General features: G+C 37.0%; 1 protein-coding gene across 1 annotated transcript in view; it reads left to right on the forward strand.

The window, feature by feature from the left end:
• Positions 1 to 27,107, forward strand: part of KHDRBS2 (KH RNA binding domain containing, signal transduction associated 2) — a gene marked incomplete at its 3' end in the record, with an annotated part of 312,078 nt that overhangs the window by 85,441 nt on the left and 199,530 nt on the right. Inside the window, exon 3 of the mRNA XM_082302847.1 lies at positions 25,217 to 25,333. Coding sequence (XP_082158973.1) covers positions 25,217 to 25,333 — 117 coding nt within the window. The remainder of the gene's footprint in view (positions 1 to 25,216; positions 25,334 to 27,107) is intronic.

The following is a 27,107-nucleotide window of genomic DNA, read 5'->3' on the forward strand; positions in this document are numbered from 1 at the left end:
TTTCCTGTACGTATTAGAAATAATATTATAACAAATACTGAAAATTCGGGACCTCATGTTACTAAGCTGGACAGTCTACTCAAAGTCAGAGGATCACAGGCTGGGCTCCTTTGACGAAGTTTGAAGGAATAGAGAAGCTCTAAGTGTTTAACAAACCTGTGCATCCTTAATTCTTACAGATCCTAAGATTCTTTTCTAAAGCTTCCCACCTCCTGTTGAGGTATTCTCTCTAGTAACGCTTTTCTGCTACTCCATATTTCTCTTCTTTTGTCTTAAAAGTACTGAAGTATGTTAGTGTCTCTTTCTTTTTTAGGTATGTTAACAGGACATTGTTGAAAACCACATTCCATAAAAATGGCTTTAAACTTTATGGGTAACAAGGTGTGCCAGTAACAAAGGGTATTTGCTATTTTTCCTTTTCATTATTTTTGAATAATGGTATACAAGCCCTCTGTGCTATAGAAATAGTCTTGCCAACTCTAGGTTGATATTAATATACACTGTAAGATAAGAGTTATCAATATGTACGACAGGGTGACAGACTTCAGCTATTAGAGCTGAACACAGATTTAGTACAAAGTGGAGAGCTAAAATGAGCTACAGCAGGGCTGGCAGCATCATTTCCATAATCCTTTTAAAATATTTTGGAAGATTTTTCTAATGGTTGTATTTTTCTGACAGCTGCTGTTTTCTTCTTCCTCTTGCACATACCATGATTTCTGGCTCTTGATCTTTTGTCCTACGACTTAAGTCTATCATAGGTCATTGGTGACTGTTTTGTGTCTTTTTGTGTGTAGGAGAAAGAGATACTTTGTGAGCTACTTTATAGTACAAGTGTGCATTCAGACTCAATGATCCACGTGGTCCTTCTCAGTTCTGTGTGACTGTGAAAACCCCCACATTTTTTCATATCACTGTTTAGGGAAATCTAGTACTGGAAATTGAAAATCGCCCCTTTTCTCCCCCAAGCCCCTCATTGCCTCTGCGTGCAGGCAGCTGTAAGCATCAGACCTGAATGAATTCTGGCAGGAGGAAGAGGCACAGGTGACTGCCTTGTAGCACTCATGAGCAGGCAGTCACAGCTCTGCATCTGCATGGGGATAGCAGGACATCTTCACCTGCCATTGGCCACTGCTAATGCCAGCTTTTTGCCCAGTAAGACATAAACTATGAGAGCAATTTTTGAGGCCATAAACTAGAATTTAGTTAAATAATACATGATGAGTAATACATAATGTATTACCTTTTTATCAGCTGTTCTGCGTTACGGGACACGCAAACCAAAGCGGCAGTTGTCCCCTCAGCAATAAAGTAGCTGATGATTCACCACTGCAGGTCTCTCTCTCTTTGCAGACCTTTCTGTACTCTTGCTTAGCATCCCTTAGTGCAGTTCTGAAAGCTGTTTGCTGATGCTCTTACTGGAAAGTAGTTACCCAGTATGACTGGTTTTCCAAACTGTTAGGAGGCTATAGGTAAGTGTCTGATGGTGTTGGGTTTTTAGGTGCATGAAGTGATCTGCACACAGGTTTCTCCCAGTTTAAAGGAAGTTCATTCCCTGCTTTTTCAGATATATTTAAAAATATTACAAAACATCTGTCCATACTTGTGCCTAGCAAATTACATGTGTGAAATGCACAGTCTCAAGCAGTGCCTTGCATGTGAAGTGCCAAGTCATCAGCAGATGCAGTCCCAGTAATATCAAGGGCACAGCTTTTCTCTTGGCTTCTTGCTAGTTGTAAAACTTTATGGAAGCCAGACTGCATAACAGGTGTTGCCCTTTTACTTTTGTATTCATTATATAGCAGACACCTGATTATGTGTTTGTTTTGTCCATCCTTTAGTTAGTTATCCTTCACACACTCTTGTCTTCCCATCTGTCATTTCAGATAGACCAGTTTGTCTCTTTATGATACCTGACCCTTCTTTTATGTTTTCCTACCAGCAGATGATATGGATTCTTGTCTATATGTAGTATTCTGTCCTGACTAAATATTTGTAGCATTTCTATGCATGACCTGCATATGGGCACCTTCATTCTTTTCAGGCACACTTTTATCTTTATGGAAATGAAAAAAAAAGTTGTTTCTTTATGCATTAGAAAGAAGGCAAAAAAAAAGTGTTAATATTTCTGTACAAGATTTTTTTTTTATGTGATTTATTATTCATAAGTTTATTTAGTACTGGAAAAAGAAATCACTATATTGCATCAATGGAAAGTAATTTTTGAGTTGGAGATTAGAGCAGTGGTATATTTCTTTCAATCAAATCTTGCAGATTTATAAACATCAATATGTCTTAAGACCTCATACAGAGTTAGCAATGTCTTTTAAAGATGTATTGTTGCAGTAGCAGCATATTTGTGGAAATAATTAGGGACCATATGCCACTTCTGAACTGCACCTGCAATTTGCACTGTCTGTTCAAGAAGTACCTGAATGGGTTTAGTCTATATACCCTCTGAAACTGAGGTCAGCCAAAAATTGTCTGTCCATTGCAGTCCCCCATAAAGATTTGGTGACTTAACAGTTCCTGCCTTTCTAAGTAGGGTAGATCAAAGAGATAATGATAGTGTTGCTATAGAAATATTATATTTAGTAGATAGAAGCCATTAGCAGGAATTTCCTGTCCTCTGGGCAGTTTCATGACTCTGGTCTCACAGCTTGTGATTCTTGCTTTTTAAGCCATGTTAAAATAAATTTCTCCCAAGCAGACTGATCCACTAAGTAGTTGCTACCCTTGAAAGTAATATCTTTTTTCTTAATATATTTTTAGGAACCTCTTATAGCTTGACATACTTTTTATTCTCTTCTTGATTATACCAAATGAAATATACTTTCATTCTGAAGAAATAAAGATATAATTTTCAGTACTTGATACATTCAACTGATACAGCAAGAATAAACTGTCCTCATTCCATTTTGAACCTAGAAAGATTTGTTGACAAGTAATCTGTCACATTATGTCACATGACAGAAATTTCCATCTTGTATAATGATCTCTCGTTATTACAGGAGGATGAATGCAGCAGCAGGACATCTCTACATAATATTTAGTCCTATGTAATGTTTAGTCCCTCTGTATAACTTTATAGCTCTTTCCTACAAAGATTATTTTTCTTTTTTTTTTCGTTTTAATTCCTCATGCCTTCAGTGCCTTCTTAACAGGGTTTGTTTCAGTAGGTGTTATAATTGAGAGACAATAAGCAAACCCCCCCATTTGTCTTTAAGGCAAGATAACCACTTACACAACTTTCAGTTGAATTGTGGTCACTGAAGCATTTTGCTGCTTCTGATTAGTCCCACAGAGTGTGAGCATCCTCATCTTGTCAGTTCAGAGGAGTCATTAAAATCTGGGTAAGCTGTGATGATGTATGAGCTATGGGTATGTAAATTCCCTGTTAGCAAATGCATTCTTCATCTTGTCAATTTTTTGCTACCTGCTGCTAGCTCTGTAGGTAACCCTGTGCAGCTGATTGAGGAAAAATATTGAAAGGAGATTGCTTGTAAAGACATAGCGGAGGTGATCCCTACATGTTCATAATTAGCCTTCTTTGGAAGACCTTCTATTAAAACTGATTTTCATGTTACTTGGATAGCTTAACAATGGAACACAGGGTGTGCTCTTCTGTCTCTACCTTACCACAGAGAAATCTATGACTCTACCTAATCTTAATGCAGTTTTAGAATAGAATAAATAGCATAGAACTGGAAAGTTTGAGGTGCACATTATGTATTGTTGTATGGTCAAATAATGATTTCCAGAGTAAATTTTCAGATGTCATGAGGTATTTAAGATAGTTTCTTGTCATTATTAATTCACAATATAGCTGAGACTTTTCCACTGGATTGTGTTAGTTTCTTTGTAGAAGTTCGGCAACATAAAAGTACTCCTGCTATACTTAGTAGTGACCTGCTGTATCAGTAATTTGTTTTCCAGCTGATGGAAATAGGTTTTCCTCTTAGCCATAATGTTCCTCATACACACAGTGAGTATACAGTGATACTACTAGCGCACAGCCATGCAATCAGCACTTTGTTTGAGCATCACCATAATGACAGCATAGCAAAGGGTATTTCCTGTCAGAATTACACCTTTTAAGTTCAACAGGCCAGTTGAGGATGGCTCTTTTTGTTTTCATTACTACAGATTCTTTTCCTTTTTGCTTGTTTCAGATTCCTAGAAATAAAATTTCATGAGCTTTTGAAAACACTTTGAGTATTTTCAGAAAGAAGAGTACGTAATTCTGATGATTACCACTTGCTTACTAGCCTCTAAGACTGTTTCTTGTAAAGACAACTTCTTTGAAATTCACAATTATTAAAAAGTGAAAGGAAACAAAGAACAATTGTGTCCAGCTAGGAAAAAATGACTACATATAGCACTCCTAATTAGCCACAATATGTGCTTTTAGCAGTCATTCACTTACCAGTATGTTTCATTTAATGAAATCTAGACGATAGTTGTTTTCAGCTGAACTGTGAGGCACGCTGCACACACCTATCTGGTTGGTCGTAGAAGGTCCCAAATGGCAGGTGCATATTTTACAAGTACTCTTTATAGATACTGAGACATTCCATATGATTATTAATGAATCTGAACAGAACTATTTCATGGCAATAAGCAGATCAATTTGAGAAGGTTTTCTCGAAGTATTTATTTTGTACCAAGATTGTTTCAGTTACTAGTGTGAGGGGTTTTGCACAGCTGGTGATTGTTTCTAGGACTATGTATCACTCATATTGCCTAATTGGTAGAGACAACACTTTTTTACTCTATTTGGGAAAAAAAAACCCTAAACCAGTTTGGAAAACCCCAATGTTTGTTAAAAAATCATTGAAATGAAGACCTGCCCAACTACATTCTTTCCTTGTGTTGATTGCTATAAATGAATAACAGCGCACATGTGTATTTTTCTCTCAAAATCTTGACATCTGTATTTGCTGAAGAGCTACTAAAAGCTTTTCTTCATGCTAAATTAGCTATACATTAAAAGCATGTCTATCAAGAAGTAAATATCTAATGTATAGTTTTTGAAAAAGTGTTCTGTGTGTAGTTGTTAGTTTCTATGACTTCTGCTTCAGCTTTTTGGAAGTTCTGTTTAATTTTTTTAACCAAGCTTTGTGTCCTGGGAACATGAGATCCGTTAGCCACATATTAAGATTAGTACATAGGTTGGTCAGAAGAGGGGATGGTGAGGTTTTTTTAGATATTAAGAAACAATAATTTCCTAATAGGCACAATAATTGACAGTCATTAATCAATATCTGAAAAATGTGGTTTTAATGCATACCATACCAGCATGTAATATTTACTATTTTTTGTATTTATTAACAGCAGTTAGTATCAGGTTATTCAGACTGTACATTAATCTCTTTGTGAACATGTCAAACAAATGTGGCTTGAAAACAGAGGCACGAAGTTTTCCTGGATGGTTCTTGATATAATGAGGAAAAAACTACTGAACCCATCCCAAAGAGAAGTCTGGTATTCTTCGATGTCTAAGAGATTGTTTCTCCTAATTTGTATTATCAACTGTCCAGATCGCTTTGGATAAAGGATCTTAGGATGTGCGCATGTTTGAGCACAAGCTTATGTCAGTGGATGCTGGAATAACTTACTCTTCCAGGGCTCTCGTTGCTGAGGGCTAGTTTGAGGGTATGCAGAGGTTACTGCTCAGTCTTCGCCTACCCCACGCTGGATTTGTTATGCATGATGGATTTCACCAGTGACAGTTTCCCTAAGGCCACTGAAGCAGTGGGGAGCAGGTGTAGAAGGAAACAAGCTGTGCTGTGTAAATCATCAAGGCCATTTAGTGGTGTCACCCCAGATTAGTAGCAGCTGTCTGGTGTTTGGAGACAGCACAGGTTTTAGTGTACTGTGGGGCTGAAGGAGAAAATGAAATGTTGGCAAAAAGAGCACATTTACAGCTATTGTTCTTTTAGAAGGATCTCTCCTATTACAGAAGTCCTTGATTTCAAGATCTCTCATGAAAGATCTTGAACGTGAATTCATTTTAGTGGCCATGAACAATTGAATGTCTGTTTTATGTATATTTATATGGTGGAACTTTATCCTGTATTGCTGTATTAAAATCATTTTCCCTCTGTACTTGGCACTGGTGAGGCTGCACCTCAGGTACTGTGTCTGGCTCTGGGCCCCTCAGGTGAGGGTCAGCCTCTTCCCCCAGGCAACCAATGACAGCACAAGAGGAAATGTCCTCAAGCTGTGCCAGGGGAGGTTCAGGTTGGACATCAGGAAGAATTTTTTCATGGAAAGGATTCTTAAGCATTGGAAGTGTCTGTCCAGGGAAGTGGTGAAGTCAGTATCGCTGGAAGTCTTCAAGAAATGACTGGACATGGCACTTAGTGCTGTGGTCAATTTGGCATGGTACTGTTGGGTCAGAGGTTGGACTCAATGATCATGGAGGTCATTTCCAATCTCAGTGATTCTGTGACAATCATTGGCATTCCAATAAAGCAGTTCCTTCACAAATTACTTGCTTTTATGTTGTCTGGTATCTGGTTAAACATGCTTGTCAAGAATGCTCAAAAAGTTATTGAAAATATTCCGTCATACAAAGAAGGAAAGGTTTAATGAATTAGCATTACTGAACAGCATGTCCAGCTGTTCTGGACAGTTTTCAGAAGAAGGATCTGATGCTTTGAGACATCAAGCTTCTGCACTGTTCCAGTGTCTGACCCCCCTCTTGGTAAAGAAATGCTGTCTAGTCTAAACAGCCAGTGGCACAGCTTTGAGTCATTCCCATGGGTCCTGTTACTGGATACCAGGGAGAAGAGCTCTGCACCTCCCTCCCTACTTCATCTCACCTGGAAGCTGTACAGAGCAATGAGGTCACTCTTCAGCCTCCTTTCCTCCAAACCTGACAAGCCTGGAGTCCTCATCTGCTCCTTTTAAGACATACCGTCCATCCCTGCCACCAGCTTTGTAGTCCTCCTCTGGACACATTCAAAGACCTTCACATCTTTCTTAAATTGTAAGGCCCAGAACTGCACACAATTCTCCAGGTGACACTGTACCAATGCTGAGTACAGTGGGATGGTCACCTCTCCTGACTGGCTGGTGATGCTGTGTTTGATGCACCCCAGGATGGGTTTGTCCTCCTGCCTGCCCAGACTCACACTGCTGACTGATGCTGAGCCTGCTGCTGACCAGCACCCATGGATCTTTTACTGCAGAGCTTCTCTCCAGCCACTCCTCTACCAGTTTATACTTGTGACCAGCATTAGTCCATTCCAAGTGCAGAATCCAGCATTTTGACTTGTTAAATTTCATGCCATTAATCATATCCCAGTTCTCCAGTCTATACAGATCCCTCTGCAAGCCTCTTGTTCCTCAGAAGAGTCAACTGCACTTCTCAGTTTGGTATCATTGCTGATGGTGCACTTCATAATTGCTAAGAAGAATTTCTCTTGTTTTGGAGACTACTTTTTTTAAAATACTGAAAAATCTTTCTAATTTATTTTGTAATTCCATTTAAAACATATTAGATCATTCATAGATCATTCATATCAATACATTACTATTGTCTGAAAACATGAAACAAAATCATAGTTGAAATATGTTGTAGTATTTGAGTTGCGACAGCTTCTAACAAGTACAGGTTGCAATATCTGTTTCTCGGAGAAGAAGGTATGTTAAGGAAATACTTCAGATACGTAATTTAAATTCATAAACTCATAAAATAATGTGAAACCCATAAACCTAAACAAAAGAAAATAAAATTTCAAATAATTTTTCAAATCATTAACATTCTTGAGATACCTGAATAATAGGTTATAAACTTCTTCATAAGTTAATAATAGAGTTCCACTATTTTTTTTTTTGTTTTATTCAGAAGAGAAAGAATAAGGAATTTCTTTTACAGCAGAAGTTACTTATTTTGAATGGTTCCATTTTGAAGTTCTTTTGAAGAAATTTTTAGAAGGTACTAGAATTGAAACAAAAACTAAATTTTCCGAAGTGGTGTAGAATGCAGTCAATAAGCAACAAGACTTCCTAGATAGTTTGTTTTTTAAAACATTTTCTTGGTAGCCTTTGGTATGGCATATTGACAGGTTTTGTTTCTGTTGTCATGGGGGGAGATCCTACTTCCAGTTTAACGTTTTTTCTCTAAGCGTCATGAGATCCCTATTACAAAAGAAAGCAAGCATTTATAAGAATTTGCTTGGTCATGAAAATTGTGCTCTTTAAGGAGTGCGGTACAGGTCATCAGGTTTTTATAGGATATGTGCTGTATGAAAGAGAAATTGTGTATTTTTTTAAGCTTAAGGTATCATAGCTGTACCTCTCTGCTTCCTTGTTTACCACAAATAAATTTTTCTTCCTAAAAGTTCCATTAATGTTGCTTGATATCCTCAGAGCATGCTTGCCTTATGTTAAAGTGTCTTCATCTCAGTAATTATGGTATTTCACTGAAGTAAGAAGTATTTATTTAAACAAAATATTTGATACTTCTGAATTTGGGAGAGGTTAATATGGTGAATATGAAAAAATGTTAAAGAATCTGAGTAATACTACAGTTGATACACCAGTGATTGCTGTAATTAATTTTTTCCCAAATATTTTCTGTTGCACAGTGTAACTCCGCAAAATTTATACCATCTGGCTGAAAAATGCCCCATTTAGCTCTGGTGGAAAGGTGATATTTTGTCTTTGAAATAACAGTTAATTTGTCACTCAGGACTGCAGAATAATGACCTCTGCTCAACAGACAGCCTTGATTTCAGTGTCAGAAACGGTTTATAAGGTGTTCAGTTTCACTGCGTTTAAAAAACAAACAAAAAAAGGCATAAGATTTAGATTTCTACACTTGGCATGAAAGGAGCATGTTTGCTCAGGGATTCTTAGGAGAATTAAGTGCAATGAATTTTGTTGTCCTAATTAGTTCTGTATTTATTTGGTTCAGAAGTTAATTCAAATTAGGACCACATCAATTCTGAGTAAACGTGTCCAAACAAGAACTAAATGCAATTTAACTACTCCACTTTATAATTTATTTTAAATACATTTTTAATACCACTGTAAACAAAGCCTGAGTCTCTTAAGTAGCACCTTCTTCCGTGGCGCATCTAGCAGTTGTTCATGCTAGGTTTTCTTTGCCATTTTAAGTACAGAGAAGATGTGATGCAACACATGATCCTGAGCTGTGAGGTGTCCCCACAATGGCTGTCTCAGGTGGGTATTTGAGGAGGACTGCGTGCAGTGAAGGTGGTTGTCTTGCGGCTGATGCTGGTGCCAGACTGCACGAGATACAATGCCTTTATGGGTGCTGGGCTCAGCCTTCCACCTGCAGCCTGTTGGCATCTTGCTCTGCTGCTGCTGTTTCTGTGGTACTTGCCCGTGCCATTTATGTCTGTGCTCTCCACAGGTGCCTAGTGTGGGTTTATAGCACTTCTCCCAGGTAATCTGATGCAGCCAGAACTTCTCTGTGCTCCCGTGGAAGTCCAGACCAAAGTAAAGCTCTTTTGCTTGCCTAACTGATTTGGAGAATACAAAATCTCTAGTGAGAGACTCAGTATTGGCATGGGGTAGTCCATCTCTTAACATTATCTTTTTCCTTAACGCTTGTCTTGGGCATAGTCCATGACAAGGAACTTAATTTTCCATGCCATGGCTTCTAAGCTTCTTTATTAGTGTATTGAGAGGGACTATACCCAGCACATACAGAAAGACAAAGATGACATATAGTCATCCACAGTTTTCCCAAATCATCTAAATATTTCTATTAGGTTCATTTTGATATTTGTAATAGGTTAAATATGCATCATTCAGACTCTGTGAAATACTGCTTCATTTTTTTTTCCCAAAATACATTAATTAGCATTCGTTTGACCCATAGAATTCTTGGTCTTTGCCTCTATTTGTGTTTTGTATTGAATTGCATATTTTTCATTTCACATAATCCTTGGTTTTAATAAGATAGTGTACTTTATTACCAAGTTTTTGTAAAATGGAGTGTGCAAAACTCCTTAGGTTTTGTGATGCACTCCAAATTGCTTTTTCAATCTGCTGCTACCACTAACATGGTGGTTGGCTTAGCTGGGTAGAAAGGGGAAGGTCATATTTTGTTCTTCTTCCCTCAAAACACTTTAATTACATTTGTTTGGAAAGTTAACTTTTCTTACAGTTTTTAAAAAGTACTGTAGGCTAAGAAATTAGTTCCCTCTCCCTTTTAACTTTATAATAGTAATCGATAGTCTTGTCTTAGCCTTGCAGAGAACAAAATTTAACTGATTAATATTTATGTGTAATATCTGAAACACTGAATGACTTTGTTATAGGAAATTCTTTATTAATGCAAACATGTCACAGGGTTTTAAGAGTCTTACAGCATTAATCTAATCAGGATGAAACTTCAGTACAGCAGAGAAGATAAATATTTTGCTCTTGGATTTGAGCAGTAACCAAAACAAATGTGGCAAATCCAACAGTGGCAGTGCCTGCAGGCTCTGTGGCCTGCTGGTACGGTCTAGCCATGTCCTTAGCATTGCATCTCCTATCTCTGTAAAAGATGACTTCATTAAAAATGCATCTTGGAAATCACTCCTGGCCCAGTTATAAGGACTGCTTGGATACTGTTGGAGAGGGCGCATTGACTGGCCCAAAGCCTTGCCTGAACAGTTGTAACAACGCTGGCATTGCCCATGTCCAGCTATAGCACTGGGTTTGTTTCCTGACACTGTGTTCATGCAGATACACAGTCTGTGCAGCCCCCTCTGCTTGGTGGTTTAATAATTTCCAAAGTCCAAGCAGAAGCTGCTTGACCACGGAACTGAGAGCAATTCCTCTGCCCACTTCTGCCAGTGAGGAGAAATGGAAATGGGTTCTTCAAATCTGTGCAGACACATAATCCAAATGACAGCATGGTCATTGCATTGCAATTGTTTTTACTTAAATGAGCTGTAATGCATCAACATGAATATTTGAAACATAGAGAACAGTCCTATGTTGCATATGTATAATGTATATTTTAGTCAGCTAAAGTTGTAATTCTCTGGTTTATAGTTCATACACTGTTTCCTTTGGGACACTGCTCGCCATTGTAATATATCTCACTAAGTCCTGGCAATTTATAACTTCCTTGTATATAGCTATATAAGCTAATTTTGATTGTGCCAAAATAGAATAAATGAATTTAAACAGAAATCGATTGTTTGGCATGACTAGAACAGAGTCTTTATTTCTGAAGTTTGTCCTAAATAGTATTCTATCTTAATACTTTAAATATGTAGTGGGCTTTTTTTTTTAACATGATAATGGGATTGAAAATGCCATGTCACCTGGAAGGAAACTGATCTGATTAGATGTGTACAGTCACTTTAAACAAGTAAGGATTCATAGTAATTAGCTAAACGTGTTAGAACTGCTAATTATACAGGCTAAGACAAAGAGCTAAGAAAGAAAACACTTAAAAGGGAAAATGTGCCAAATATTGTTTTAATCAATAATTTTTTTTCTGGCTTGTATTTTCCAGTAGTACGGGGAAATCTCAGTTATAAGGAACCATTTTGTATAGAATGGGAAGGTATTTATAGCTCCTAACAAATTACTGTTTCTGCTTAGAGCTTGGTTTGTTTTCAGAGATGCTGTACTAAATTTTGCTTGGAGACATTGGCACATTGATTACTTCTAGTTTTCAGGTCAATGGGGACTGTGCTCTGCTTATAAAAAAATTAGAGGTTACAGTAAAAAATCTTTGATGGAGTTAATTTAAGATACAAGGACTTATTTATATACATATGGGTCTACTGACAATGGCATTTAAAATTTTGCAGTATAAAACAAAAAATATTGATTAGCTGTGAAAGCTGTCATTTAGCAGTTTACAAGAGCACTTTGAAACCATTTATATGAAAATTAGGAGAAACTGAGTACACTGAATGTTTCATTAACTTTATGTAATGACATAAGGTTTTTTTCCAAAGTATGCGGTAGACTCAGATTGTGCAAATTAACAGTAATTGTTAGTAAAAGAATATTTTGCCATGTTCTCTGAAGACTTCCCATAAATCCTGTGCTGTAAACATCTGACTCACTTTCTTTTTGACTCATTTCTTATCTTCACCGTGTCTTCTAATTTTATATAAACCAATTTGTTTGCTTTAATATTAATAGTAGATAGTTCTTCATCACTTTATAAGCACCTCTCAAAAATAATTCTTAAGGAGTTTGCCAATTACTGCATGCCTATGGCCTATAAGTGCCACAAAACACTATTGTGCTGGTTTGGCCAAATTTAGAAATATGTCCTCTGAGAGAAGGCAAGCCACCACCCCTCCCCCACCAGGTTCGGGAAAAATAAATTTTCCTCAAAGGAAAGTGAAAGAGATAAAAACTATTTATTGAACAAACACACAGGGAAGGAAAATAATGCTAAATAATAAAATCTTTCACTGTGGAGAAAAAGCCTGGGAAAGCATTAGAGGCCTCCCTTTGGTCTCCTTGGAGCTGGGGCTTGGCCCAGGGCCAGGCCCTCTGTGCCCGGTGGAAAGTCCTCCCGATGTGCTCTGATGTTGAAGCAGTCCAGTAGAAAAGGGAGGAAATCTGAAATTCCAGGGAAGGAAAAAAAGTTCGACTCTCAGTCTCTCTCCGGAGAAAAAGAAACTGAAACAACTGACCAGAAACTGACGGGGCAGCAGCAGGCCCGGTGCTTCCTTGCTCCCCTGCTGCAGATGGGAAAAAAAAAAAAGTCTCTATCTCTGTGTGACCTTGAACAAGCTGCAAACTGCTTTGAAAAAGTTATGCTCAGTTTTTCCTTCCCCCTCTCAGGCTCAGTTTAGAGGCATAGAAAGGCACAAAGTTAATTCCTGGGCATAGGGCAGCGATATGGGATACACATCATAAAGTCACCCCAAGACATCTATAAAGCTAGAATAAATATTTTAAAAACATATATTTTACAGATAAACCTTGATCTCTAATCTATATTCTCTATATATATTAGATCTGTATCTAATCTGATCTAATAACTAACACATTTTCACTTAGTCTGTCATGGTGAATTCTGTCATATTGTAAATAAATGTGATGCTTTTCAGTGACAAAGTTAAAAAGGAATTTTAATTAATGTTACTATTTGAAAAGGTTATTTCACAAATACATAACTTTCAATTTAACAACTAAGTCTAAATCTACACTGAAAAGCTATAAAGTGCTATCTTTGAAAATTAAGGTTACAGGAGATGAATAATAACCTTTTTTTAGATTATGTCTTGTAAAGTATATGTCAGATCATTAATCACTGTGTTTTTAGTAAATCAATAGAAAAAAGCAGAGACAACCCCATTCTGCACTCTCCTTTTTTTTTTCCATTTGAAGCAGACCAATATGAGTGTGAGTTGTATGAGAACCAGTGTGTTAAGCAATAATTCTATAACATTCATATTAGTTACATTGCATCCATTTCTTCATCCTAAAAATATGAGAATTCCTGGACAAAGAGAGGAGTAGGATTAGGCCTTCAGCCTAGTTTTATAAGTTGTAGTCTGAAGAAATGTAAGGAATTCATTAATTTGTCATATTCTATCTGGATGAAAAAAAACCCCACACATTGACATCTCTTCCTGAATAGCAGAAGAAAACATGCCACCATAGATGGACTGTAGTTAATTTTTCAGGGATGATAACTTATTTAAATGAAGAATATAATTTATTTAATTGCCATCACTGTTATAAATTGCTGTCTTTGCATCTGAACAAAATCTCTAGATACATCTCCAGATCACTGTCAAAACTGCATCTTTAGAGCTTAATATTCAAATATATATTCAATATATTCAGAAATATATTTCTGATAAACTTCAGTCAATTATGTTTGAACTAAAATACAAGAATTCTGTATGTACGCCTCAAGTTTGAAAGGAGACTGTAATATATCTCAAAATGAAATTTAGCATAAACATATAATTACTTTTGCAGTATAATACAATATAAACAAAATGCTGGTGTGTTTTGTTTTGTTTTTTTCTAAGACTTTTTGCAACATTTGGTGACAGTTCATCTGATGATCATAGCATGTGATTTATAAAAAGATGGTAATACTTGCTTCACTACATCTTACTATTTCAAACTCTTGCAAAATATTGCAAATGACATGATAATCTATTTCCTGCATGACTTCTGCTGTGGTTTAGCTCTTCCAGCAGTGACCAACACTGGATGCCTAAAACCAAAATAGAGTCAAGTCAAACTATGCAGAGATACATCCCCAAAATATTACCCCAACTTCCAACAAAGCTCCTGAGCTCAGGGTAGTTTCTTCTGGTGAATCTTCTGGTCAATCCTTCTTAAAACTCAAGTTTGGAGGATTCCTGTGCAGAAAGCTTTCTTGTGCTGGTTCTGAGACTGCTGCTTGCAAGGGTCTCCTGTTTCCCCCGAGTTGTTATTTTTCTTGATACACTTTCCAAGGACTTAGAATCAGCACATCTTTTTGTTTATAAAGGTGGAATGTTTTTTGATATATTTTATATTTATTTATACGGACTTTCAGCTGTAATTGTATCACCAAGTATCATAAGATGTAGTTTTTTATAGCCAGTCTAGCCTTCAGAGCCTTGACTTACCTTAGCATCATCAGTAACGTCTGTTTTCTCACTGTTCATTGCTTTGTCTGGCTTCAGTCTCGTACTGAATCTCTGAAAGACTCGATTAATTAATTCCTCTCAGTGTGAATACTGACAATTTACTACAAATTTTCTCCAGTGTTTAAACACATTTTCAGTTTCCATGAGAGGCCCTTCCTTCTAATACCACGCCAGCCCGGTCTTTTGGAAATCAGGTATCTGGTTATCAGTTTGTTTTCTTATCCAGGTTTGTTTGTTCTTTAGAGAACACTGACAGATGCCTGAGAAATTATTTCCCTTTAAAATAGCCATCTTAGCTCTTTACCTGTCTAATGTATTTATTTTAGTCTTCACTAAATGTATTGTTTATTCTGATTTGTAGTAATTTAATTGGAAATTCTTAGAAAATTTTTATTGCACTGCCTTCCTCCCAACCACCTGTCGCAGTTTCCTCCATTATGAACCCAGATGGAGAAAAAGTGTTTTATTTTTGTGTTCTGACCTCATCTTTCTTGAATCCTCCTTTTATAGCCTGAACATCTGTTAGCCCTACCAGCTCTCTGTCTGGCTTCCAAGTCTCTGAATAATGTTTTATTTTCTTTTTTTATACTTCTCCAAGTTGTTGCTCAAAGTTTTCTCTTACTTGCTGTGTGTGGATTTGACTTTGGGTTTTTTTTGGCTGATAGTTTATGGTCTTTTTTGTTTCCCTTATTTGAATACGTCAGATTTTAAAAATATCTTTTTCTTGAATTTAAGAATCGAGTTAAATATTATTCCATACCCTGCATATGCCATCTCTTTGATTTTTAGGCATACCCACAGCTTGTACAAGGATCCCTTGTACTTCAAAGCAGGTCTTTTCTTTTTGTACAGACTCTTCCAATCCTGGATGTGGCCTCGGTTCCAGGTGTCTCCCAGTTCTTCGTCCTGACACCTCTGTTTCAGCCCGTGACTGTAGCTTTGCTTCAGAGCATCCCCATCTCTCTGAGACTGCACTTGCCATAATGAGAACATGGCAAAGGCTGCTGCCACGCAGGTTGCAGCTTTCACCTCCCAAATGACCTACATTTCATCTCTGGAAGTTCTGTCCTGCATCCCTTGGCTATTTCTTTTTTTTAATGTAAGGACTCCAAATTGCTGCTGCTAATGTGTCTCTGGAGTCTGCACAGACATATGGGGTCCACAGGGTGCACATTCTCCTCAGAGCCACCAGTACAGGTCTCTGTGTCGTGGTTATAAATATTCTGTGATGTTTCTGAGAGAATAGTAAAGTTCTAGGCTCACCAGGCTTGACTGCTGTGACACTGGAATTCATCAGCTGAAAGCCCCTTTAGGATTTGGGCATCCATATTTGTTAGCAAGCATGGAGTTAATTTCTTTCATATTTGCTAAGGATTAATGAGACAGCTGCTTTCATTATTCTAAGTGGGGGATGTACAGGCCTTTGAATAACCAAACATGTGATGCCCATACTCTGCATCTACAAGCATTTGACAAACCTTAGTCTGGAAATTACACTTTTACAATATACTCAGAAATATCCATTTTCTGTTGTAATTACAACAAAATGCAGAATGCCACTTGCCATAAGAAAAGACATGGCAAGGGCGAAAGTTGTCATCTGAAGCAAATCTCTATGAATATAATGATGTACACAAAATTCTGTGTTACACACTGATTTTAAAATAAACAATCTTTTCATAAAACAGTTGCTCATATTAATCTAATGATATAAGAATATATACCACTTTGTGATTTTGAGGATGGTGCTGTCAATGTGAGAATGTGTTTGCTCAGTTGTCAACATCATTGTATAGTGGTTTAGGTGGAGAAGATTACATGAGTGAATAGTTGTTCACTGATTTCATTGTTGCTGCAGGTTGAAGTGCACTGTTTTGTTCTTATTTTGGTGCTGTAATATTTATAGGTGTATTCAGTTTTAAGGGGAATAAAATTTTTTGTAAATAAATTTGCGATGGGAAAACATTGCCAGTAAATGGAACAAATCCCTAGTTTTTACCTTTAAGAATGTATCCGTTTGTTTCCTCTACTTTGCTATAATCTAAGTGTTTAAGACTTGTATGGTCTTTATCAAATAAAAAAGCTTGAAAGCACTTCTGAGATTTACAGAGAACATAATGTTCCATGTAAATTTGCACTTGACATTTCCCCTCAGTGTCTGTTGGAAGTTAATTTTCCTTATTGTTTCATGTAGTTTTGTCACATATTTGTTGTCATCGTTTTAGTTCGTTTCAGTGCCTACTGCATTTGCAGACAGACAGGGAGTATAAATGCTTGAGGGTTGCAAATCAAAACATTTCCGCATTTGTAACACTTGAATGCAGTGATTTCCTGGAGGAACATGAAAGAATACTGGAAGATGCAGGTTCCCAAGAGGACTAGAAGTTGTTCTTCTGTTCATTGCAGGACCTAGGCATTGAGCTCCAGACCTGGAATTTATGGCTTTTGTACATGTAAATGTGTGTGAGATACCAAAGTTCACACAGTTACTGAATGAATGAGGCAGTTAAACTGGAGATGAACAGCAGCTCAAGGCAGAGGAGAGTGTGGAAACGGGACTGATGTGCTTGAAAATTCAGCACACAGACTTGAGTCACACATATTGGTCAGGTGCCACTGTGAAAGTGAGTTTCAAACCCTGAATCATCTTCCTAGATACCAAGTCTATTATTTGGGTATGGCTAACTGTGTCACTTTAACCCTTCCAGGAGAGCTCCCTTGAGGAGCTGGAGCTTGGGACATATTGTCTTGACAAGGTGAATCAAAAATATTACCTGCCTTCATATTGGTGGCGCTCTTTAATATGTATTTTGCAAACGCATTCATCCTTCTTGAAGGTTGTAGATGTGCTAAAGCAAGGTAATTGTGATGGAATAAATATTAAGTTTAAACCAGATGGTTATTAAATATACCTGAGGCATTTCTTAATCTTGTGTTAGAGGAGAATTCAATATTACTTCTATAATATTCTTTTAAGTGTGAATCAAATCTTAGCCTGGGGTGCGAGAATAAGAAAAAAGGTGCAAGTGAAAAAATTAGCAGATCATTTAATATTTTATCAGGTAGGGGCATCCAAACTGCAGTTTTGTTCATCCAGGAGTTGTATCTCAATAGCAAGACTGTTGGTTATTACAGCCTGCATTATTCAAAGCCACTCAGGCCCTCCAGCTCATGCTTGCCATCTCATTTGTCACATACTGTATGTCTTGATCTTTCAAGGTGTTGTCCTGAAAGTACTTTTTTCTGTGTTACATTAACAAAGTCTGAAGCACAGTTATGTTGCAGGGGAAGGTGAAAAAAACAGAGTTTCATAAAATATTTTGGAGTGCTTTCACAGGCTTGTTTTATTTCCGCAGAGCTATGTGAGTTCGCATATGTCAATAATTTTAAAGTAATGCTTTGCTTTGATTATGAACGTGACTTGAGAATAAAATTGTTTGCATAGTACTCAGTATATGTAAATTGATACTTAAATGCTGCTGTAAGTATAATTACTTTAATAGCAAAAGGCAAAATCAAGTTGACTAACAGAGTTTTTAATTAGATTAACATAAGCCATTTGTGATTTAATACAATGGTGTCTACAAAATTAGATACTATAAGGATGTATGTTAAATCAGTTCATTAACACACTGGGTCCAAATTAACTGTTGTTATAATTTCCTTGACTGATAAGAAATTTGTGTTTTATGCTACATTTGAGTAGTCTACTAACATATATGGGAAAGATGCATTATTTTTATCGTTGGGTATTCAACCCTAACTTACCCTGTTTCTTGTTGACTTAGAGCTTATCTTGGCAAATATAACATCTGGCAAAGAGAAATCTTTCACATAATATGAAATCATATTCAGCTCAGTAAGAGTAAGATGATATGCATGAAAGTCCCACTGTATTAGAACTTATTTAGATCTTCCTTTTACATTACAAACTCTTCAAGTTAGAAAAAAGTTGTTAGGTTGCTGCCAGTTAGCAAAGAGCAGATGGTGTTTATTACTGTGACCGGTAAATTGTGTATCTGTGGGAGTAATAAGCCCAATTAGCCAAATGTTGATTGTGCTTTTAAGTGTTGTAGTCTTGGTACCTATCTCCATACCTGTGAGTATACTCAGTATAAACTTCTTCGTGCACTTCGGCAAAAGCTCAGTGGTGCACTTCTGCAGCCCAAATTGTTGGCCTTTGTATAAATACCATTTTAGGTAATGTCTTGCAAATGAGCCAGTCTTAGACACACAATTTCAAGAATTTCTTTTTACTTACTTTGTATTTTATTTTCCTGGAAATAGTAAAAGTTGACTCCTTCAAGCTTGGATAGAATAAATGTTAAAAGCCAGGTAGCTTTGTGTCCTAAAGAACCCTCTTAGTCAATAAAATACAACTTCAGTACAAAGGAAAGTCCGCATACTCTGCAGTTTTTAAAAATAGTGCTCTTCTCGCACAGTTTTCCAGTAAGGAGTGGCGAGCCATCAAAGAACTTCCTGACCTTTTAGAGACGTGGATTGGGATCAGTCACGACCTCTGACTGGTGACCAGTTTGGTAGACCGGGTTGCCAAGAGCCCCATCCAGCCTTGCCTTGAACACTAGGATCCTCTCTCTCTTTTCTGAGTTGCAAAAGCAGGCTCTGGTCTGGTCTTTCTGTCAGCAGAGGCTGGTGCTGCTGCACCTGCTTTGAGTAATAATACCCTCTTTGGTAACTGAGCCTGATGATTTTAGTAGCAGTAGTTTCAGCAGTCACTTCCTCACAATCCAAATAAGCAATAGTAGCTACATACATTCAGCAGTGTCTGGTTTGGGGTTTTTTTGCATACTTGACAGCTCTTCAGGGTCAAGATCATGTCTTCCTGCATGGCTGTGCAGTGCCTGGTACAATGAATCTCTTTGGATACCTCTCTAATTAAATAATAAACCCTTTGCAATTAGCAACTTGTTAATTGAGGACTTAACATAGATCCACAACTTTAATTTGTTCCTTGGCTTTTCCTCAATTACCTCACAGTAGATTTAAAAATAGAAACACATGAAATAAAATGCTTGGGTGTTTTACGGATGAGCAGATTTTAATAAATAACACCACTAATGTATGTATTAGAGCCATGCAAATTTTCCTGACTTAAGAAAGTTTAACTAAATGAGGGTATATCAGACACCAATTTTTTTCTTTTTATCAGAAAATTTATTTTCATTTTAAGGCTCATTTAAATTACTTCATTTGAATGCCACAACTTGTTACCAAAATTCTGACTGAAAACTACTAAAAGTGTAAAGTGAGGGGATATTTTCCTATCTCAGTGTAGACTTACATCTAGAAGATTTTTGTCTGGAGTTGCTGACCATCTGTTTCATGGAGTTATGCCAAAAATGTATTTTCACTGTAGATATAGCTGCTTGCAATCAGCTAGTAAATAGCCATACAAGTATTGCAGCATCTTCTTCAAGCACACCATAAATACAAGTTCCCAGCACTTCTCAAGATAAAAAAAGATGTTATAAAACCCCATTTATTTCTTAGGTAAATTTTCTAGTCACAGTAGCTTTAATAATTCTAACTTTGTTAATCAGATTTAATTTATTTCTGAAGTGATTCCACTGATTTAAACCTGAAATTAATTTGGCCTAGAGTTTTCAAGAAGCTGTGTTTTCCCTTTGAGCATTTAATTCTTCTGTGCACAGCCTGGCATTGGGTTATTGTTCAAAGCCTAACAAAGAGATGAGACCCAATGTGCTCTGTAGGAAAGGGCAGCTTTCTCCTTCTCTCCTTTGGTTCTGGGGTCGCTGCAGAGACATTTCTGTGATACAACACTGTAAGAAAGCAGTAGCACACATTCGTTGGGGTAGATCTCCAGGGCCTCTCTGGAGTACATTCATTTTCTGCTTCTGCTGTTTGCTGTTTCCTGACATGCCCTGCTAAAGTAGAGCCCTGCAAAGTTCAGTCCTACCAAACAGGTGTCTTCGGAAGCTCTTCTCCAAGAGACAGCAAGTATCGCATCACATTGCTGTTGTAAAAAATAACATTGCATGTTTATCTGGAACACTAAATTAATTTTGCTAAAGCCAAAACTACCGGATATTGCATGGGGTAAGCAGCTACATATAGAGGGAGACAAACCTGAACTCTGCAGAATCTGCTGAGCAATAGATGAGAATAGAAGAGAATAGTTCCAGTAGGAAGGGACCCACAATGCTCAGTCCAAATGCCTCACCAGTTCAGGGCTGACCAAAAGTTAAAGCATGTTATTACAGGCATTGTCATGCTTACAAAATGTTGAGAAAAATAAAATTTGCCTTCATAATAGTCCAGTACTTCCTTAACATGAAGTCCCTTGTGCATGTCGAAAGATGAGATATTTTAAAATAAATGCTATTCTAAATTAAATGAACTATCAGAAATCCTAGAATAGGACCTTAATTATAGGGAGGTCTCAAGCAGTAAGGTTTTATTCAGGAATGACTGTCTTTGTCTTCTCCCCTTTTCTTTAGAACAGGACTGAATTTAGAAAGATTCTTCCCCACCCCCCATCCTGCTCTCCATGAATAAGGACAGGATTTTGTGAGGATAAGTAGCTCTGAAAATGGAGTGACACTTTGTCTCTCCACAAAGGAACCGATAGCAATGCTGAACAAAACCCGCTGAGAAATAACAAACCTGTTTCATGTTGTCAAGCCAGGGCCATTTCTGTTTTGCTGCTTCTAGAAGAAATTAATTTCTTCTCCCAGTTCAGGATTTTGTTCTGCTTTATCTTACAGCTGGAACCATTTGTCTTATCCTATTCGTTATTTATCTAGGTTTGTTACTGCTGTGAACACTGATCTGTGTACAAAACAGAAACAGTCACTGACACAAACATTTTTTCTGAATGATAAGCATATTCCTTGGGTCTGGTTATAAAACCCTATTAAATTAGATTTTATAAAGTAAGAAATGTTACCGTTCTAGTAGAAATGTATTCAGGCTGCATCAAACAGGGAAACAAATACTCCTCCAAATGTAAACATGCATTTTCTACCAGTCATTGTAGTTAGCTTGAGGCTCGAATGATAATGCTGTAAACTATACCTAAGATTTTTTATACCTGTGGTATGCCGTCCTGAAGTAGTTTGAACAAAAACTTCGATGAAAACTGAGGAGCCAGAGTTTTGGCTTTGAGCACCTAACTGTCTGATTGCTTTGGTGGGGTGAAGTGTGAAAGTAATCAGGATGCAGATAAATCTGCTGAAACTATGTGTATATATTGGGTGGGGAAGATGCTGGAGATACTGGCTGTAGATAAAGGAAAGATCTATCGACCTGTATTCTCTGTCAGGTTTTATTTTGCAGAGGAGAAGGTTTATTGCACAGCTGTTGATACATGAAGCATCATGTGCATTTGATTGTAAGTAAAGCATCCCCTGCTTTCACCTGATCATTTTCCCCTGAAGACATGCATCATCTCCCTCAGACAGATGAGAAGAAAATCTGAGAAGATAATAAACAAAATCTCTGCTGTAAACCACGAAGGGTTTCTGCAAGCAAACAGAAAGCCTAGTTCATGTTCATAAACATGATTGAAAAGTTAAGCCACCTATATCTAGTAACACAACAATATTTTTCAAGTGGAAGTCTGTTTGCTCCCCAGCAGTGAAAGCTTTCTGTTAATACTCTCTTCTGTGTGTCAGCATTTCTCAGCTATCCTCTCCTAATATGACCAGATATTATCCCAGAGACTTAGAGCTGCTATTATTTGGAGAAAATTTGTACACATGGCAGAATTGGATTGGATCTGAGATTGCAGAATAAGATCTGCAGTTACAGCTGCTGTACCAGGAATGTGTTTGTGGGCAAGGCTCACCATTATGTGCAGTCCAACTGCCTGAGTTTCCACATTTTCCTTCACTGTCTCTATGCTCAGGTTGCATGTGCATGCGTGTGGCTGTAATTGGAGCCTAAAGTTTCCAGTATTAAAATCGGTTCTGCCCAGCATATCTTAGTTTAAAAAACCAAGAGAAATGAAGTTGTGTTTCAGATTTCTTAAAATTTGTGCTGTTCACTGCAACGTCCTCCTTCTTATGTGCTGCTTTTACTTTTGTGTGAACATAAAGCATATAATTTTTCCTGAGTAATTAAGTTAAAGTCACTCTACCAGTACTTTCAGACCTTGGGGAGTTTTGGGATTGTAGATGGTGCTGAGGATATCCAGTGGCCCCAGACTGATGCTGGAAAAGACTGAGCACAACAGTAGGATGCCTGATGCAGTGCCGTGGCTTTTCTGCAACTTTAGACAAAACCAAACTAAGAGCACGTCAGTTTTTTAGTTGTAAATAACTGCTTCCTTCCTGATATGTGTTTTGTAGATAGTGGATGAAATGTCTGTCTGCTACATAATCAATAGAATTAAAATCCCCAGCCACTTATTTCTTGGGAAGTGATTAAAATCCACTTAGTACGTAACATGGCCTATGCTGGCCATGCTGCTCCTTAGCAGCAATATGTCAAGGTAATGATTAGACAGTTTATGAAGTGCTTAAATATAAATGGCCAACATAAATCTTCACAGAGTGTATTTTAATAGTTTTATTCCATTCAGAGAACAAATGTAATCAAGCTTTGGTTGGCCTTCTCATAGTTTCCTCTGAAGTTACATAACTTTATTGTTCTTTCACCTTTTGAGGGGTAGCTTTTCTTAATATTAAGAAACACTGAAAGGATGCAGCAGGACATGGTTCTTGTCTGATTGGTGATGTGTAAGTGTCACAAAAGATTTGGTGCTGTAACTTGTGACACCCTCCCTTCTGTCCATAAGGGGGTCCCTGCAGAGGAACAAAAGCTCTGCTGTTTGCTCAGCCATCTCTAGTAAACCTTTATATACAGGGGATGGGTGATTATTGAAATCTTATCTCTATCAATGCATTAAGTCTAGTATTAAAGTTCAGTTCCTGCCATTTCTTCCTCATTGTTTGGTTTATTTTCGTACAAAATTGAATAATCAGTTTGAAGCCAACAACTTCTTCTAAGCAAAGTTTGCCCTGGAAGAAACAGGGCAACAGTTTGAAGACATAGGATTGTTGGTACCTTGATTAGAACATTGATTCTAAATCCTACCCTATTTTGAAGAGTTGATAACTTTTATTAATTCAACAAGTAGAGTTGGAAAAAAAGTACAAGCACACAAGCTTGAAAAATCTGCTTTTGGAGCTTCAAATCATGCTGAATTTTCCTGCAAATGTTACCACTTATTACTTCCCTCACAGACACATTATTTTGCAGAAATAATTATTTTGGTTTAAGTGGCAGTAGATTTTGCCTTACATATTTATTTTTCCTGTGATTATATACTACTTTCTTAGATAGTTTAGCCAGTATTTGAAGGAAGTACAAATGATTTTTAATTAAGACACTGGACTAAAAGCCAGCTTGGGGTTTGGAGCACCTGGCATAATTCAGAGTTTGGGTGTTACTAACATGGCTGATGCATTTGTGTTGTTATATTCTTGCTGGTTAAAGTGAAAACAAGAATATTTCCGCATTTTTTCCATTTTCAAAACAGAAGGTAGTGCGAAACAAAATATATTATGACATCTTTATAGACATTTGTGTGTATTTTTGACAGCAACATTTTCTTGATTTATATTTCTTATTGTCATATTTTTTCTCTCCAAAATAAAACCAAGGAAGTGCTGATACAATGACACCCCTTTTTCTTTGGCTATGCTTATTCTTCGTTGAAAGCCATACCAGAATACTGTCTGTTTAGACTTGAACATAATTCAGAAGCATCTTAAGCAAGTGCTGATGATTTCCAGTCAGCTTCTGAAGACCACATACCACAGCGTTTTAAAGGATGCTGGAAAAAATTTTAAAAAATAAATTGAAGAGACTATTGATTACAGAATAAACACATTACATAATAGACTCCCCCCTTTTTGCTACTTTTTGTCGACATGATATTAGCACCTCATTTATTGATTTTTCTGTCTTTTGATTTTCTGTAGGCATCTCTCCTCTTCATACAGAAAAAACTATTTGATGAGTAACATGAAGTGTGCAGTGATTAGGAATATTAGCAGCGTGGCAGACAAAGCCCAGTGTTCTACAAAATCCTTTTAGAAAATGCCTTTGAATATCTACCACAATCTATTGATTGTGATTTGTTCTGGTGCTGGCAAAACAGGTATTTGAAGCCGATACACAAAACAGAGCTTGTTTTCAAGTTGATGTGTGAAGCATCAATTCCTAAAAATCTATCTAAAGCTCTAAATTTGCAGGATATATTACTTGCCAGTAGAGGTGGCTTACTTGGGAAAGAACCTAGGCATTCTCTGGGTTTCCCCAGTACCATCTCATGAACAAGTATCTTGTTTAGCAGTTTGCTAATCCTAGTGGCCACTGGCCTGTTCGTCCTAGAGAGACGCCTCCTGGGGTTCCAATAAACCATGAATGCTTTTACTGTCTTTCACATTAGATGGGTGAATATCTTGGTTCTGCAGTCTTGTATCTCTATCAGTTAGGCTCAGAGCTAAGTAGGAGTATTTCTTTTAAAGGGAAGTAAAATTTTCTTGTTTAATCATCATGTTTATTTATTAACTTTTTGGAAAAGTACCTGTGGGTCTTAAAAAGTTCTTTTATTTTCATTCTAGTTCAATTTTGTTGGGAAATTGCTTGGACCAAGAGGAAACTCTTTAAAGAGATTACAAGAAGAAACAGGTGCAAAAATGTCCATCCTGGGAAAAGGATCCATGAGGGATAAAGCTAAGGTACTGTATCTGGATTCTGGTTGCAATTAGTGTTGAAATATATGTTGTTTTAGGTGTTACACTTAGATTGCCTGTCTGTTTATTAATGGCCCAATTAAAAGGCCTATAATAGACTCTTAGTCCATGGCTAATTTGTTTTTTTCAAGTTATATCAATTGCTTAAATATAATTTTTTTCTTGCTATGCCAACCTTGCTTGGACCTCCACAGCTGCAATATTACCGCTGTTATTTAAATAATTCACCTGAAAGAGAAACCAGTTTTAAGTTCATTTGTTCTGAGAGAAGTCTCTTTCTCCTGAGAAAGTACAGCTTGTATATATTACTGCTGTAATACTGGTATACATAAGTGGGTTTTCTCTTTTGTTTTCTGTTTCTTTCAAGTTTGTTTTTTTTTTTTTTTTGATATTTTGAGTATTTATTCAGGGTATAGTTCTAGGAAAAGATAACAAAGTGGACATTTTGCTTAAATGTGTGTAAAAATGCACTATAGATAAAACAAAAAACAAACTGTTTGGAATCACAGCCCAGTCAATGCCCCATAGTATTTATTTGCAGGTAAGTGTTACTCCTCCTCAGCCAGTGCCCCCCACACCCCAGTTTATATACTGAGCATGATGTTCTGTGGAATGGAATATCCCTTTGGCCAGTTCAGGTCAGCTGTCCTGGCTGTGCTCCCTCCTGGCTTCCTGAGAAGCTCCTCACTGTCAGAGCATGAGACACTCGAAAGTCCTTGGCTTGGGATAAACACTACTTAGCAACAACCCAAACATTAGTGTGTTACCAGTATTAATTATTCTCGTACTAAATCCCAAACACAACAGGGTACCATCTACTAGGAAGAAAATTAATGCTATCCCAACAAAAACCAGGACATTAAGGAAGCTTCATCTATATTTGACCCAAATATACTGAGTGCATTGTGGTATCTTCTTTTAGAGTCTGTAGAACAGTAGTATTATGGTCAACACAGAAATAATGCTAATTTCACTATATTTTAAGTGTATATGACCTTCAGTAGTGTTGTGCATTATTCTTCTTTCTGTCACCTCTGTCATTAATCTCAGTAGCTAAAATTATGAAAGCAATAATATGCCAAAATAAAGGAAAGACCAATCAGGATTTTTTGGTTGGCATTATTTGGTCTTGGTGATGTATATCAGCAATCACATAGACATTATGAGGTCTGCAATTGCAATATTGAAAAAAAGAAACCCACAAACCAGACAAATTAGGCACACAGATTGTATTTAATTTTTCAGCGTTTTCTTTATGACATTTAAGTCAGACATTTAGTCACACTTCAGTTATGATTATAAGATAATAATTTTTGAATACACTATTGATTTTATTTCCAAGTATTGATGGGTAAAATATTTTAATTACTTATGTCTAACTTATGAAATAATAAAAAAATATTTCCCTGGATGAGAGAGTGTATGTTCTGCTAAGTAGCCGTAATTTACATCAGTGCTACATCTGATGCCCACTCACTCCATTCTCAACCACCCACTCAGATTATTATTGCCAAGAGCATCAATTGCCCAGACAGGGGAGTGTAAAGATGTTTAAACACATTAATAGACAGACTAAGTCTTCTGATTTTGAGATTGGTCACTCTTCTGATCCTGTCATTTGATTTTCGTCTGATCATAATGAACAGTGCCAGCACGACAGTTTCTACATTCACTCATGAGTATGTCAGCAAAATTTGGGGTATTTTCTTTTCCTCTTCATAAGGTATTTAGTCCTTAAGAATAATCTGAAATTGAGTAT

Source organism: Coloeus monedula, assembly GCF_965178545.1.
Source record: "Coloeus monedula genome assembly, chromosome: 2".
NCBI lineage: Eukaryota > Metazoa > Chordata > Aves > Passeriformes > Corvidae > Coloeus > Coloeus monedula.